The sequence below is a fragment of the Lepisosteus platostomus genome, chromosome 10 (genome assembly GCF_059453375.1).
Source record: "Lepisosteus platostomus isolate fLepPlt1 chromosome 10, fLepPlt1.hap1, whole genome shotgun sequence".
NCBI classification, from domain to species: Eukaryota; Metazoa; Chordata; class Actinopteri; order Semionotiformes; family Lepisosteidae; genus Lepisosteus; species Lepisosteus platostomus.
Genome location: NC_142620.1, coordinates 20,567,699 through 20,585,289, shown reverse-complemented (window position 1 = coordinate 20,585,289; position 17,591 = coordinate 20,567,699). Strand labels below are relative to the sequence as shown.

Genomic DNA, 17,591 nt, shown 5'->3' with positions numbered 1-17,591 from the left:
AAAGGCAAAATCGAACATGAACATTAAGAGAAAAATATTTTTCTTGAGATGATTTAAGACTTTTATCCTTGACTTTCAATTGGTGGTGTTGCTGGTAAGATTAGTGCTTCATGCAGTAAGAGGAACTGAAGTGTTCATGAATAGTTTAAAGTCTGAATAGTGAAACTGCTAGAACTGTATCTTAATTGTTAGTGTATTACAAGAGGACATCTCACAGACCAAGTTTGCCAGTGAGTAGTGTGCTGAGCACCAGTAAATGTCCTGCAGTCTCTCTGACTCACTAAACTAACAATTTTCACAAAGTGTTTGCAAAGGAACAGTTATGCTCTTATATAAGATGCTCTGTTTTCTCTGCCTACTCTTTGTATAGTAGATTTACTCCGCAGCTTTTCTCAGCAAACCTAATTTCAACAATTCATTAAGTTAACTCTTTTTTTTGCAGTTCATTAAGTAATAGGATGACAAATGGAAAAATCCTTTACCCACTGTTGAAAGTGATCGTCACTTAATGACACATTTTCGAGTTTTAAGGCATTAATTCCGTGTAATCTTCTCAGTAGAGACTATTTTCTCTTGGGCTGTAGTTTGATTATTTTGTTCAGTTTTAGTCTAAGTGTTACAGAAAGAATGATTGCTTATCTAGAAAGAGTCTGAATATGGGTAGAGGCAGTTGCAAAGGTATTGCAGGCATTCACAATTCTCAAGTGCAATGAAAATGCCTACCCATGGGAATTTCAGGGCTTCATAATGAGTCAGGGACCTGGGGTTCACAAATGGACTATGAATCGGTCTAAAAATAGGGTGCATCTGTTTATGGGGAGTCCTGGAGGTCTGGAACAAAGCACCCATCCATGCTGTTGAAACAGTCAAATGGCTGAATGTAGGATTAATAAGATACAATTGGGATCTTTTTCTTTATGTTCTCATGTAAAGGTACAGTACCTAAAGTAAATTAAGCATATTATTTCCTTTAGATCATGGAACAGTCTGTACTGTGTGCTGAAACCTGGTGAACTGTCTTGCTATAAAGATGCAAAGAGCTTCTATCTGGGAGTTACATACCATGGAGAAGATCCTCTGTCTCTCAGCGATGCAGTCTGTGAAATTCTAATGAATTACAAAAAGAAAAAACACGTGTTCAAATTGAGGTAGGAATTCTAATTTTTCTAGAGTTTTTATTTGGTTCATTTATGTTTCAAAGCCATTTCCTTATTCAATGTTTGCTTCCCTGCAAGGGTAACATTTTGAAATCAGCCTTTTGTTAAAAATGACTTATTCTTGAATTGCATACACAGTATTTGTCAAAAGAAACTATGTTTTATATGAATTAAATTTCTAGGTTAATACCTCTTTCTAATGAGATTGTGTTCCAGTTACTCAGACCACAGTTCTTCTCTATACCACACTAGAACTCCTTATAATAGGAGTGATCAGCCTCAGCCTTCAGTTCAGTCCTACAAATTTAAACAAAAAGTTCAAAAACAAAAACATGAGGAGGCTACCCCATGTAGCCTGCCAAAACTTTAATCTCCGTCTTTGCACGAAATTGTGTTTTGCTATACTAACTAGTTTAAAAAGCCCATTTGAAATGAAAATACTAACACCCAGTAGCTCTCCAGGACCACAGCTTGCTGTTTCTGACTTCATAAGACCAGTTATTTTCCAAAAGTCACCAAAACCCACATGTTTATGTCTGATGATTCAAGGGTGTCCTCCAGAGTTGAGGTTTGCCACTCCTGCTCTGTAGCATTTGTTGCCATGGAAGAAAGGATAAACTTTCTTGTTTTTGTGGTTTGTTTGTTAGTGGGAGAATAATATTGAACTGTGTGCAGAGGTAAACCTGTTGTGTCTGTTCTTTCACACAGGCTTAGGGATAGCAGTGAGTACCTCTTCCAGTGCAAAGATGAGGTGAGTCTTTGAGAAACTATAGGCAAACTCGTGTACCTAGCTGATGAATACTGCTTATATGGGCAGGATTTTTGCAAATTAAGAGAGCGTGCTGAATATTTAACATACAATATTCATTCTACTTAGATCCCAAAGGATGTTCGGAATGAATGTATATAATTATTTGCATCCTCTGTCAATGTGCTTCTGGTTGTAGATCATCCAAGGACTTTCCTCTTTAGGTGTTGTTGTACATAATACTGTATACTTTTGTATTGTAATGCTGCTTCATAATATTGAAAAGAGAATGAATTAACCAGTGATCTAAAAATTTAAAAAAACCTTTATGTGGTCATGTGATGACCCTATAGTCATTGCAGGGTGAGGACAGCTCTCATTATATGAGTTATTAGAAGGATTGTGAAAACTGAAGATGCCTCCCATGCCCCTTGAGTCGACAGTATCTCTTACAGCCGGAAAAAGACATGGAAAAATAAAAGCTGAACTGAACCACACACAAGCTAGTATTTTTAAATAGCAAGCTTCAGATTTGCCAGGTTTGTTGTCTCAAATCAATTATCACCTGTTTAAGTGCTCTTTAGTTGGGTATTTATATGTAAGCAGATGACAAAACCTACCTTAAACCTACAGTAAGCCAGTTCTATTTGCCAGTTAAAAACACAAAATCCCTACTTTAATAATGTTAGATAGAAAGTACACATCTCACATCAGAACCACTGAGTGTTTTGCTTCCAGTCCCTCAAGCAGGAGACAAAGATGACTGATCCAGGAAACACAGATCGCTGATCCCAGTCCAGCACCTGTTTAACCTGCATTTCAGCTCTACAGTTACCAGTTTCACCTAGTGGATCGTTATGGCTATTTTATTTTTGCTGGTGGTTAAACAAGGTGTTCAAACCAGTATGCTTTTTAACAGAATGGAGAAGGAGTATACAATTTTTGTAGTCATTATAGATTAAAAAAGTCATCCTAGGCATGGTGACCGAATAATATTTTTTACTAAGTTAGTACAAGGTGAAGACTCAGAGATGGCTCATTACCTTTTAAAGGAAGGTAGGCTTTAAAACATCGAAGACTAATACAGGAACAAGCTTGAAAATGTTCTGGTTATAAAGACACAGAAGGCCTTTTTACCAATGCATCCATTACAACTGTTCTTCCGTGTGAGAACTTAACTGCAATTTGACTGAACAGAGCTGAGCTAATTGACCGTCTTGCCTGTGTGTTGCAGGAGGAGCTGCAGAACTGGACCCAGGCACTAGAGAGCGCTGCAGCCCCTCAGGGAGAGTCCCAGAGCAGCTACGGGACGCGTGCTCGCAGCCTGCCGCCCCTCTCCTCCAGCACCGCGGGCGACACTGGCAGTGCCAAGAAAGACAAGGAAAAGAGGTTTAGTCTGTTCACCAAGAAGAAATAACACTGCTCACACCTGGGCCACCCGCCCCACTCGGACAGTGAATATTGAAAACCATGGTGCACTGCCTTTTCTTTTTAAATTACCAATGATTTATTAGAATTAAACCTGTAAGGTGATTGAGAATGGAACCCACACTTTGTCCTCTGTATTCAAACCTACAATGCTAGGTTCACTTGACAACACTGGTTTTGAGTTTGAAGGGTCAAGAAATGTTTTCACAGCCAAACAACCAAAGATCATTTTAAGGAATTTTCCTTTTTTCTTAAGAATCGCATGCTGAAGCAAGATGTTATTACCTACAATATATGACTTGCAATGTTTTGCCTTACTCGCCTAGAAAGAAATGATTGTAAAATGTAATGCTGTACTGTCAGCTTCGAAAGTAAAACCTGGGGCAGGCTTTGGTAGATTTGTAAAATGCAGTTTCTACAAGATATTAAGAGGGATTTTCTGGAATAATTCATGTCAACATACAGCCCATCTGCAAGTGAAGCAGCGCTGTACAGCGCTGTCTAGAACAGAGACCCCAATAAGCGGTAGTGTACAATTCTACTGCCCATTACTTTCAGATACCACTACAACCTAAACATATTTTTCCGTTCTCTAGCAAACAAAGAGAAACAATCGGATTTACAGGAAGATTCTGGAAGGGTAGCACTCTGATAATTCAAAGATTGTCCCACATATCAAGGTTATTTCAAATTCAACTTCAATTTAAACTAATGTAAAATGCACACCAGAAGGCAGTTCTTTAGTAACAGCTGTGGGTTAAAAGACATTTTAAAGACTTCTTTAATGCAACTAAGTCTACAAAGAAAAAAAACTTTTGTGAGTTTTCAGCTAAAACCAAAATGGCTCAGAAGGAACAGAAGAGCAAGGCAATCGTTCATTTAATGATCAAGGGGACAACTGTTAACTGGTGCTAGAGGCGATACGAGAGAAGTTAACACTCCTTGTTTTTATTTCAAATTTTGGATTTGAGCTGTGGAGAAAAACCTGAAGATGCTGAAGTTAACATTGTAAAAAAATAATTATTTGAAAAATGTTGCTGTTCTGTCACTGGCTTTACCACAAGAATTCCAGGCTAAAGGCACACACAAAGAATTGTATGGAGTTCAACTAATCCACTCCAGTATTTTTTTTTTATTTTATAAAAATATTTGTATTCTTCTTTATACTACAGATACAGTATAGTTTTTCTGTAGGGAAAAGAGCACCAAAGCCAATGCAAAGACTGTAGTAGTGAGGGGGAACCACTACTGAGCTTTTGAACTCCAAAATACAGGGAATTCTATTTGGAATATGCATTGATATTAAGACTTCTTATATTTATTATCCATTTACTGAATTTGCTCTTTACCAAATGATTGAAATCGCCGTTTTTATTTAGTTCTCTTTAAAGGGCATTAGAATTGTTTGCCTTAACAATGGCTGATCAACAATGCCTTGCGTTGTTTCCTTTCTGTCTATGAAGTGTTCACTATTTCTGTCAGTTGTTTCTTGCTGTTTGCATTGTTTTCTCCACTTAAAGCTATAAATACTCACAATGCCCATTTTCCTATGCTTTCTTCCTTTTCTTTTTTTTAAAGCATTCATTTTACATATTTTCAAAATGTTTGAAAATATAGTATTTATCCTCAGGAGACTTTCTGAGAAGTTAAATACAACTGAGAATTAATAAAACAAATTGAAGAACAGCAACTTACCCAAGATGTTTCAGCATTCTTTGTGAAAGTTGGGATGATTTGGTTATGTAATATCATTTACCCTTGAAGCAGAAAAACACAACGTCCTCGACCTTGTGTGACTAAACAGGACATGTCACTGATCAGTAGTTATTGGTGGTTACTCACCAAGCACTAAGTATAATATGCTTTCTGTGCTAGAGTGACAGAAATCCAGTGATTTGCCTACAGTTAAACTTACATACCACACCCCACCCTGCAATATTGAACTCTGAGGTTTTGCAAATCATTTGACCAGTGTGTATTAATTGACTTATCCTTAGTAATCATCCCATTCACTCAATGCAAGAAAAATCCTATTATTGTTTCTGGGAGCCCTTCTCTAAACTTCTGTTAAGGTACTAAGCAGGACAAGTTACAGACTGCACCTGCAATTGCCTGCCAACAGGCCTGTCTGCTGATTGTGTTAATTGATTCAGGCTGTGCCTGAGCAGAGGAGTGGGCTTTTCTAGAGTTAAGGAACAAGTAATAGGTTTATTCGATGCTGTTTATTCCATGCTCTTTTCTAGAGTTAGTTTCTTTTATTGCTCTTTACTCCTCCAATGTACCTTAGCAGTGTGTAGTATACTTTAATCCCAGTACTGGAGTGCTGGGTATGAAGAAACTAGACCGCTGGAGTGGGAACTTCTTCTACCCCAATGCTCTGCATTTTAAAGAAGCCTGGGAGTGATAAGTACTAGTTTCTTTTCAGTTTTTTGGGGTTGTGTGTGTAGAATTCAAATACCTTTAAAGGCTATGGAAGGGGAAATACATTTGAAACATGCTTATAATAATGCAGCAATGGGAGGTCATGTTAGAAATCTATAGATGTGTTTGGGAAAGTGAGAAAGTACTGTATGGTAAATGCTGTTATTTTTCTGAGGAGGCTGGTAGGTTTCAAAGAACTGCCTGAACTAGTTTTTTTTGTATTACTTAAAAATGTGATCCATTAAAAAGGTCCGTAAGGGTTTTCCTTGCTAATCTCATTGCTAGGCTAGCGTAGGAGTCTGCAAGTTAGTGTCTATCTTCTTATTGAAGCTCATTTAATAATAAAGATATTTCAGGATGAAACATACAAAGGTACAATGGTGCAAAGGATATTGAGACTCAAAGTGAAGAGTGGGACCGTCAGCCATTAAGATCAGAGAAACATCCGTTATCCCTTTTTTTGTTAGGAACTGTTCAATAATCAGTTGTGCTTCTATTAAAGTGAGTGGACTTAAACTCTTCCTTGACCATTGGAAAATGCCTGACTAGTTGCAAAAATATTCAGACCCTTCCTCAGATGTACCATTTTGTAAAATTACAAACTGCGGTGTACACTTTTTGAATTTACTTTAATATTTGAAAGCAGAAATAGTGTTGAGCTCAGCCTGATCTTGGCATTGTTGGGAGTCTTTTACTTCTTAATGATATTGATATCTTAATGCGATATTAAGGGTTTTTGAAATGTTTCACACCCTTCTCCTACCCTCTGCATTTATTCAGATTTAAATCTCAATAGTTTTAAAAGCTCCTTGGTCATCACAGCAGAATTCACTACCTGACTGAATGACCTTACAGAGATAGGTGTATTTATTCTGAAATAGTGTGAATTATTTGTGTTGGGCACACAAGCCACAATACTAATGGTGTGGCTTGTTAAGATAATTGTGTACCTTAATCAATTTAGGTTTGCCACAGCAAAAGGTTTAAATAAAAATATCAGTAATGACTGAAAGCTCTAACAAAAAATGTATGAAAACATTGAAAAAGGTGTAAATACTTTTGCAAGGCGTAGTTCTAGAGATACCTTCAAGTAGAGCATTAACTAGTCAATCCTTGAAAAAAAAACTACTGAAAAATTAGTTTTTCCACCTTTAGCCTAGGATACAGCATGATTAAATCTTTTAGATAAAAAAGGTCTTTACTGTTCTGTTGGAGGGTCATCTTACAACAAACTGGTATTTACCAGCATTGATTAAAGTGGTAATTACATATTAATTATTTTTAGGCGCAAGATGAGATTTACTCTATTTTTAATCCACCTACGTTTGCTGACCAGATCGAACTGGGTGTACTCCAGGCTCTAAAAAGCAGCTCAAAGTTGGCCAAGTATACTCTGCAGAACAGTCAATAGCTGCCAGAGCTGCTATTGCGATCATATTTTAAACTTCCCGAAACATCCTTACACATAGCACATTTAATTATTAACAATGTACTGTGGTAATTAACATGCCTTAGAACAAAGCTCTAATTTAGTCGCTAAACAGTAGTATATGAAAACTGAAAGCTGAAAAATGGGACAAGAGGATTGATGGATTGTTTATTAAGAATACAAATATGCCAGTATACATTTAAAGGACCCAGAAAAAAGAAAAACAAACACTAGTGTATTCAAAAGGCAAAAAAATCAATTTATACATGAAGAACAAAAAGCAATAAAATTAACTTTCTACATGTGACAAATGCAAATATTTTACAGGAAAAATGGTTATACCACTTAAAATACCATTTCTGAACTTCTACCTTTCAATAGAACATACTATGGACTATTTGAAGTGTCATCTACAATTCCTCAAATCAAGACAAGAGTATAGAGATAAATACACTTAAAACAAGACAGCCTGGCCACTGCCTCATCATTGAATGCCATTACATGACACCTGTAATTGTTAGAAGAAAGAGCGAGTTACCCTTTTTTGAACAGTTGGCAAATTCGTTAAAGAAAGGCTGACTGGCTCTCCTTAGTTACAGGAACAAGTAAAAATAATTGCACGATGCTAAGTAGCATGCAAAACCATTTGAATTGACAGAGAGCATCAGAACAAGTCAACTAGGCTGAGCATCCAAAAGGTGCAATACTGTATTCTGCTGTACAAAGATCTTTACATCCTGTTAGGAAAGCCCAGCGCATTTTCTTAGGTATTTCTAACTTGTTACATTCCCTGGCTGATCTCGGGTGCAAGTGAGGAAACATTCTGCCAGCCCATTTCACTTCTTCCCAGTTCCTCCAATTCTCCTTTATTTTAAAAACAACGTTGCCTAATACGTTTACAAAATACAATGTGATATGATTTGACAAAGTCTAAAGAATCTCCAGCAATGATCTATTGATTTGTGTTTAACAACCTTAAAAACTACACTTGGTGAGAGTGACTGGGATTGCTGAATGTTGGCACAGGTTAAAGGACTCTTTTTGTTCCTGTACTAACAGCTCTGTCAGATTAGAAAGAGGAAACTCAATACATCTCGGGCTAACAGGCCGTGACATCACAGGGCAATCTTGGGTTAAAAAAGTCATTAATCTCAAGAGGGATTAGAACTACCTGGTTTTGTAGGGTTGCCACCCCTGCTTGAAAGATGAAGGTAAAAATATTCACTGCTCTCCTGTTGTTTGTAACAACCAAATCACAATAACTGAGGGAGAAAGTGCACTGCACACAGAAAGATCTTAATACTGTTGTGTAGCCAGAGAGATGGCAAGATCGCCTTTTAAAATCAAAAGAAAGCATTCTATTAGCCACAGAATGTTTTAGGTCTACAGTGTCTGCTTGTGTTGTTGGTTGCTATCAGTATGTTTATCACAATAGTTCAGGTGGGTAGCTGCGTCAGCATGCGTAGGCTGCAAAGGAACAAGTAATAGGTTTATTCCATGCTGAAAAAAAGAAGAATGAGAACACAACGTTTCGGCCGTGGAGCCTTCTTCAGGTGTGAGAGAGACCACCTGAAGAAGGCTCCACGGCCGAAACGTTGTGTTCTCTTTCTTCTTTTTTTCAGCATGGAATAAACCTATTACTTGTTTATCACAATGCTAACATGTGTAGATTTATTCTAAACAGCACTCTCCTTAAATAGCACTATGCTGCTATAGTGAAACTATTTTTATACTTTGGTAATGCTGATTACACTCCAGTTGTAGTATATGGTTTTCAATACATACAATCTTCAAATGTCTAATTTCTACCTGTTGCAGAATATCTTGAACCCCATCTCTATTGTGAGTCAACTAATCTTTTTAGTTCTCCTCTACTTCTGGTTTTAGAATACCCCTAGGCTTCAACTCGGCAGTATCCAGCATCAGCAGACATTTCTCTTTAATGCAGGAGAGAAAGTATAGTTGTAACTTACAAATGGGCAATTCAGCTTCAGAGCACAAAAATTCAGTGTGGGGAAAAAACTTACTAGATAAAAATGCACATCCTTTTATTGTGTGAAATACAGCATACAGAAAGTGTTTAAAAACACAAGTGGTAAAGCCCAAAAAGGATTAAAACAGAACCAGCAGCCTCAAATCTGACTGCTTAACCCCGTGAGTACGCAATCAGACTTCACATACTGAGAAATGTTCATCCATATATTTAGAAATTTAGAAAGTATAACCATACTGAAAAAATATTATTCAAAACTGCAGTTTCACAAATTAACAAAACTGAAGACAGCTGACTGGAACAACTGCCTCAAACAGCTGATAATTAATGGTATAAAACTGGGAATTAAGAAATGGGTTAGCTTAAGTAAAATATATCATGTATTTTGTAGTCCTCTAACAGGTCCTTGACTAGAGATCAACTTGCTGAAATATTTTTGGCATTGACAGTGCATAACTAAACTTTGGAGCCCAGCATAGAACATTACTACCTAAAGAGCAGGGTTGTTTAATTAAATCCTCTTAAGATTACTAATAAGTTGTATATTTATTGAGCATTCTACATCAGGACTATCACTATCAGCAGTGGAACAACTATATACAAAACCTTTATGGATACAACTGACGGATACTGGTGATTTGTGGAAAATCAACTGCAGGCCCAAGTTAAATAATATGCATTAAGTATTCACTAGTACAGCCCAGTTCATTTCTTTCAAAGGCATATTTATTCCAAGCTTTTCCCATCGATGCCTGAATTAAATGACTTAAAGTAGATTAAGAGAATGCACCTGCAAAAAAACAGAGTAATCAGTTGATTACAAGACAAAATCCTTAGTGCTGCATAGTTCAGACTTTTTTAAGTGACTTAAATTGGTCCCTTTTTTTGGATCCTAACGTGCTGTACCTCAATTGTAATAAATTATATGGTTGAAAGATCACAACTCCACATCTTGACTTTAAATATCTGAATTTTATTTTCATTTACCTATGCTTTAATGAATGAGAAAACAAGGGACCAACCTTAGCCACCCTGCATTTACAGTCAGTTTATACTGAATTTATGCTGTCTTCATGACAAAGAGAAGTGTTCCTAAGGGTTCTAGAGATGATCACTTCAACATGAAAAACATCAGATGAAGGAGAAAAGCTTTAAGATTCATCAGCACTCAGAGCTTCAATGTCCCCTGACATTGTGTTGTGCACTTCCACTGATCGAAACCTTCCAGATTGTCCCAGACACAGACTGAGCTGCAGCACAGGTTCCAGCACTGTCTTCTCTTTCTACTTGATGAGCTTGTTAGCTCTCTGGTTGGCTTCATTGATGCGGGACTTATTCACTTCAGCCTAGAAGACAGAGACTTGCATGAGGGCTTGGCAGAAAAGCTCACAATATAGCATTCGTGAAAACTAGCATATGAGCATTCAGGAGTATTGCCACAGTTTGAATTAATAATGCTTTGAGCAAGGCTTAACTAATGGATCTATCATTTGATCACTAGTTAAAAACTTGAATATTTTTCCCAAGTTATTTTGTGTAAGCACAGTACACTCCCCCTGTACACTCAGGTACCTTGCACAGACCCTCTACACAATAGATCACATTCCTGCAAGATATTCCAATACAGACTGATGGGTTACTAGGGTGTGTCTGTGACCTATACAATTACTAACTGCACTGAATGACGATCACATTGACACAGCGTGCCCTCTATGGCTAAATCCTCAACTGGTGGCGTTTGTAAAGTTGTTTAATGTGAGAGACGCACTGACGAGAGAAGCAACATTATCTACAGTATTCTGTCAAGCTTTTGTCATGGGAGTTATAAAGTATTTAAGTCTTATTTACATTATTTAAAATGGTTTATGCTCAGCATGTAAGATGACCATCAGTTAAAAAAAACTATCATATAAATACTCTTATAAAGATGATCACAATACTGCAGCTATTGCTTACCTGTAGAAATTAAGTACATATTTACTTACCAATCCAGCAGTTAGTAATCTGAATAATTAATGTCTTCAATCATAATAGTGTGGGAACCCAGTTTAATCCTATTCAGGATATTTATAAAAAAATCAATGTTCCCAGATTGCAACTTTGAACCTTGCGTAGTGATCAAGTGATCCTCAACAGGAGGAGTGTCCGGAACCGTGTCAGTAGATGTGAAACAGAGGTGCGAGTGTGTTGCTCACCTTATCTGTGATGCGGTCGATCTGCTTGTTCTGCTTGTCTATCTCAGAGCCCATGTCCATGGCCATGGTCTTCAGGTTGCCGATGATGCCGCCCACCTGATTCAGGTTTTCCTCCATCTCATCTTCCCGGGCATCATTCGTTATCCTGAGAGAACCGCAGTGCACTAGTCAATCACAGAATACAGCACAGAGCTGGGAGGAAGCTCTTAATACTACAGGTCCATAATATGGCACTCTTACACCTTGGGACTTCCAAGTGCAGTTTGAGTGTCCACACTATCTCCTGCAACCTTCTCAGTATCCAGGTTGGAGTAAAAAAAAAAACATACTGCACTCACACACTTATCAGATGTGTTGACAGTGAAATTAGCTTTGCAGCTAAAGCTCACCTAAGCAAGCCTGATATCGCAGGTGTCTAGTTTCTGGGGACTCAGTTACCTCTTGATATAGGGCCCAGATTGGGCTTGGGTGGTGCCCGCATGCCCGTTATGGATTCTGCCGGGCTGACTGGACACCACAGTGCCATCTGTGCCGCCGCTGCTGGCATTGTCCTTGACGCTCCCTGTGCCCCAGGTCCTCTTGTAGCGGTCGCCCATCTCAAAACTCCTCACTCTGTAGGGGGGCAAACAATTCCCCTCGTTACGAGCAGACAGAAGCACAAAAAGCCAATTCAGAAAGATTGCAAGACTGACGTCGGAGGAGTTGTATCTTTTCAGCTTTCCTTTTTGACTATCAAAAATGTCTGTTTGCATAAAGAGGTTGTAATCTGTGATCTTGTAGTAGGTCACCACTCTACAATCTTTAGATTGTAGAAAAGTACACATTTTACTTCAACACTTCACCCTAATTTTCACTCAAGTGGACAATAAAAGATGTAGAAAAGTAAAACTCTCCTTGCTAAACTTAAACATTGTGAAGTTGCATTTTTATTCTTCTGGTCTGTTTCCTTTAGAATCTAGGTTCACGTATTAGATTACAGGTCACGGACCTGATTTAATCTGGAATAAACAGTCTTGAACAAATTTCTTTGCAAATAGACTTTACACTCTCATGCTAGTTAAATGACAGAATTGAAAAGAAATTTGTGCTGTAATGAGCCCACAGTCATTTTAGCAAGTGTGTATTAGTGCCTGATCTTTGGGAGCTCACTGTCTCCAGGAACACTGTATTGATACAATTTGCCAGCAGTGAAGTCCTGAAGACCAAAGGATATTCTTGGTGGTGCTTCATCTGTTTACAAGAGAACCAGTAGGCAGCAGGCAAGTCATGCATTGAAATGTGTGGGTTAAAAACAGTTAATCTCAATGACATCACCATAATTACTGCATACATTCGTGTTCAGCATCCCAAGTACTCACTGCTGAATCTTTGCATCAGGCTCATCACAATAATGCATTTGAGGCATTTTTGTATAACATTTAACAAATGCTGTAATATTTATCAAAATAGCTGACTTTGATTCTGCATTTCTACAACCTCAAGTGGAAATACACATTTCTTTTTACTGTTCCAAGCATGGTTAACTTCCTTTTATGTAGTTAAATCACCAGATCTGTAGGCTGCAAAGATGTCATATGTGATAGTATGTATGATTGAGTCATTTCTAACACTACCCAATTGCTCAAGTGCTTCTACAGTTTCGCAATGTAATCCATATTTAGAGAACTTGTTTAGGCACCACATAATCCAAAGAGGACAAGACATTCAACCACTGGAACACCTTACTGTTTGGTGTAAGACATTTTTATATGTATGTGCTATTCATTTATTACTCCACTTCACCTTTTGTCTCTTCATCTTTGAACCTCTTACAGTGCCTTGCGAAAGTATTCGGCCCCCTTGAACTTTTCAACCTTTTGCCACATTTCAGGCTTCAAACATAAAGATATAAATTTTTTATTTTATGTGAAGAATCACCAACAAGTGGGACACAATTCTGAAGTGGAACAAAATCTATTGGATTTTTGAAACTTTTTTAACTAATAAAAAAATGAAAAGTGGGGCGTGCAAAATTATTCGGCCCCCTTGCGTTAATACCTTTTGCTGCGATTACAGCTGCAAGTCGCTTGGGGTATGTCTCTATCAGTTTTGCACATCGAGAGACTGAAATTCTTGCCCATTCTTCCTTGCAAAACAGCTCGAGCTCAGTGAGGTTGGATGGAGAGCGTTTGTGAACAGCAGTTTTCAGCTCTTTCCACAGATTCTCGATTGGATTCAGGTCTGGACTTTGACTTGGCCATTCAAACACCTGGATACGTTTATTTGTGAACCATTCCTTTGTAGATTTTGCTGTATGTTTGGGATCATTGTCTTGTTGGAAGATAAATCTCTGTCCCAGTTTCAGGTCTTTTGCAGACTCCAACAGGTTTTCATCCAGAATGGTCCTGTATTTGGCTGCATCCATCTTCCCCTCAATTTTAACCATCTTCCCTGTCCCTGCTGAAGAAAAGCAGGCCCAAACCATGATGCTGCCACCACCATGTTTGACAGTGGGGATGGTGTGTTGAGGGTGATGAGCTGTGTTGCTTTTACGCCAAACATATCGTTTTGCATTGTGGCCAAAAAGTTCGATTTTGGTTTCATCTGACCAGAGCACCTTCTTCCACATGTTTGGGGTGTCTCCCAGGTGGCTTGTGGCAAACTTTAGACGAGACTTTTTATGGATATCTTTGAGAAATGGCTTTCTTCTTGCCACTCTTCCATAAAGGCCAGATTTGTGCAGTGTAAGACTGATTGTTGTCCTATGGACAGACTCTCCCACCTCAGCTGTAGTTCTCTGCAGTTCATCCAGAGTGATCATGGGCCTCTTGGCTGCATCTCTGATCAGTCTTCTCCTTGTCTGAGCTGAAAGTTTAGAGGGACGGCCAGGTCTTGGTAGATTTGCAGTGGTCTGATACTCCTTCCATTTCAAGATGATCGCTTGCACAGTGCTCCTTGGGATGTTTGAAGCTTGGGAAATCTTTTTGTATCCAAATCCGGCTTTAAACTTCTCCACAACAGTATTACGGCCCTGCCTGGTGTGTTCCTTGGTCTTCATGATGCTCTCTGCGCTTTCAACAGAACCTTGAGACTATCACAGAGCAGGTGCATTTATACAGAGACTTGATTACACACAGGTGGATTCTATTTATCACCATCAGTCATTTAGGACAACATTGGATCATTCAGAGATCCTCGCTGAACTTCTGGAGTGAGTTTGCTGCACTGAAAGTAAAGGGGCCGAATAATTTTGCACGCCCCACTTTTCATTTTTTTATTAGTTAAAGTTTCAAAAATCCAATAGATTTCGTTCCACTTCACAATTGTGTCCCACTTGTTGGTGATTCTTCACATAAAATAAAAAATTTATATCTTTATGTTTGAAGCCTGAAATGTGGCAAAAGGTTGAAAAGTTCAAGGGGGCCGAATACTTTCGCAAGGCACTGTATCTGCATGATACGGATAGAAAAACTTACAAACGTTTTATCAAACTTCTAGAAATGTCTTTAGGGAGATGCATCAATTTCCACACAAAATATGAAAACATTTTGTAAATGCATTTAATTGCTGCATTGATTTGTTTTTACTAATTAGGAAATAAAAACACAGAAATACCTAGTTCAAAGGATTTTAACGACAGATATTTCTAAAAATAGGATTTAGGATTATAATGAATGGCAAATCACAGTTCACACTTTTAAATTTTACTATTACTCAAGAAAATAAGTCCGCATTTCAAGATACTTTCAGCACCTTTACCAAGAGATGTTTTCAGAGTTTCCAATTTTCCTTAATGCACTGAAATAAAACTTCTTGGAGGAACATCTGTCTGAATACAAACAGAGCATTTAAATGCCAATGAACGTTGGAAAAGAAAAAGCATTCCATTTGGCTTTTCATGTGTGCATTACCAACATCCTACATTGAACCAGTTGTAAGACAGAGAGTTTAGTTGCTGAAGTCATTCAGTTCTTAGCACATGCTTGCAAAGAACAGTAGAAGTGTTTGTTGTACAGTGTGCCATCTCTTGCATTACTAGATCACACTGAATGAAGTCTACTCTTCTGAATTAGACTGTATTGCTAAGCTACACCTTGGAGCTGTAGCAAGACAGTGTTCACCTTGGCACCTACGCAGTAAAGGAACTCCAGCCCACTGTGTGTAGAACCAGTGTTTTCACAGTAGGCAGACAGGCATCACTCCATACAGGTTAGCAAGAGCTCTACCGTCCAAAAGAGGCAGCAGTTAAGAAGAGAGAAAGAAAACATGAAAAAAGGATAGTTTTAGCGCACACACAACTTAAGGGTTAGTACAGAGCAGTAGTTAGAGGCAACCTAAGGATCTAAATGGCAGCCTGGCAGCCTGCCTAGGCAATGATATTAATAAAACAGTAAAGAGGGTGAACAACAGTCCTACAATCAAAATTCATCACATATGCATTGAAAAGCTGTAAGATGTTCACAGTCTGAGTCAAGTGAACGATCGCTGATGGCCAGGGGTCCACAGAACTGCCAAAATAATGACAAGGTCTGACTAATCAATGTACTGTATTAGCAATCAACCACATCGGAGTATATTTAAGGAAAATTGCTGCCCTGCTAAATAATGTCTACTTTTTTAAACAATGGCTACTAGTAGTATTGAGAGAGATCCAGTGTTTTAATCAAGTCTAGATTTTAACACAAAATGTTGTAAAATGGAATGCTGCCATAGGTAGCAGGCAAGTCATGCACTGTACACTGTGCAACCAACTGGAGACTGAAACTTTTAAGATGTTCAAGGGTTCAGTTTATCAGAACTGCCAGTGACAAGTCTTGCTTTTCTCAAATGCAGATTTTACAAGCAAGCACTGTCTCTTACATACGGGGTTAACTTTACAGTAGCTAACTTCTTAAAATTCTGACATGAATATCCTATTCACACTCACTATGATGAAGGCAGTCTTTATCACTGGGTTTATGGTGTCCATACCTGATAGTTTGGTTACTCCACATTTGCATCATAAAACAAATAATGGTTTCCAAGCCAACATCTTAAAGGTTATTTTGGTCCTGCCAATTACCATTTTAACAGTCGAGGTACTGACTGCACATGGAATGGACACACTATTCTGAAAGGGCTCTAGTCTGTAGTTTTATTTAGGACAAAATGTCTACTCAACTCAAAATGTTGCATTCACTTGTGTTGATAAACCTTGAAATGAAATTTAAGATGGTTATACAGTCAATACCTGGCTTTCTGCAGCTACAGCTCGTTAGTTTGGTTTGCAGTGTTATTTTAACAACTTGAGTTTCTGGAATAAAACATTGGGGTTCACAGAGTGAATTATTTATACTGACTACAGAAAAGCACATATCCTTTAGCAGGTTCTTCATAGGACCACAATATTTGGCAAGTAAGCCTTAAAACTTATTGCCCTAAATCTAGATATACAGCATATATGGGCAAGTATATCTGTAAATATATCCCTTATGTACACGGTATACACCCCAGAGAGTCGACCCCACATCTCCATGCGGCTTCTGGTGGAGTTTGGTACACTGCACAGAATAGCACTCCCATTTATGTTAGAGCTCTTTGGCACAATCATGGCTTGTCTAGAGCTGTCTGGAGACATCCTGGGATATGTGGGGGTATCAAGCCTATGCAGAGAGGTGTTACTCTGTGTGGTATTGTCTGCTCTCATCTGGAGTTACAGGGGGTGTCTAGCAAGGTCTGGGTTTTCCCTGAAACTACGCTGCACTGTTAGCAGCTGACTGGGAGGGTCTGGAGCCATTCAAAGGTCTTCATCTAGATTCTAGAGAAATGCTTTCCACTCCTGGTCCTGAGAGCTGCAGCCCACCAGATTCAAAGGTAAACATGATCATCGGAGCATGAACATTTCATGGCAACCTAGGATTTGATTGAGCAACTGACTGTATTAAAGAGTCCAGAGTGGAGTGAAGATCACAAGACAGGTGGGCCCTCCACAACAATAACCAAGGTAGGTTAGTTTACGATGTGGTCCCGAGACCAAAATTCCAGAAGGATCCATGAAGGGCCTTAGCAAGGTAATTAAATGTTCTACAGTACCAATTAAAGTAGTCTGAACATTTAAAATTAGCAATGGAACTAAGATTATATTGAACCACTAATAGGTATGTAAACAGTGATGCACAAGGCACCTCATTGGGGGAAAAAAAGATCACTTGCATTACGTTTCTTTCAGATTTACAGGCTAAAGGCAGTTCTTACATCCACA

General features: G+C 38.4%; 2 protein-coding genes and 1 long non-coding RNA gene across 4 annotated transcripts in view; 1 reads left to right on the top strand and 2 right to left on the bottom strand.

Moving 5' to 3' along the window:
- The window catches only part of sptb (spectrin, beta, erythrocytic), a 60,363-nt gene extending 55,336 nt beyond the window's left edge, over positions 1-5,027 (top strand). Inside the window, exons 34-36 of the mRNA XM_088648733.1 lie at positions 975-1,148; positions 1,866-1,908; positions 3,140-5,027. Of these exons, the coding sequence (XP_088504859.1) occupies positions 975-1,148; positions 1,866-1,908; positions 3,140-3,322 (400 nt within the window). The 3' untranslated portion in view covers positions 3,323-5,027. The remainder of the gene's footprint in view (positions 1-974; positions 1,149-1,865; positions 1,909-3,139) is intronic.
- Positions 5,028-9,214: 4,187 nt separating this feature from the next.
- LOC148653559 (synaptosomal-associated protein 23-like) overlaps positions 9,215-17,591 on the bottom strand; it is a 28,274-nt gene continuing 19,897 nt past the window's right edge. For both annotated transcript variants that reach the window (XM_088648732.1, XM_088648731.1), the window contains exons 6-8: positions 11,810-11,983; positions 11,372-11,516; positions 9,215-10,522 (exon numbers count right to left, since the gene is read on the bottom strand). In XM_088648732.1, coding sequence (XP_088504858.1) covers positions 10,460-10,522; positions 11,372-11,516; positions 11,810-11,983 — 382 coding nt within the window. In that variant the 3' untranslated portion in view covers positions 9,215-10,459. The remainder of the gene's footprint in view (positions 10,523-11,371; positions 11,517-11,809; positions 11,984-17,591) is intronic.
- LOC148653560 (uncharacterized) lies at positions 12,295-14,932 on the bottom strand. Its single transcript, XR_015941699.1, has 2 exons — positions 14,795-14,932; positions 12,295-13,178 (listed from the first exon to the last, which is right to left on the bottom strand). It is a non-coding gene; the product is annotated as an uncharacterized LOC148653560 (long non-coding RNA).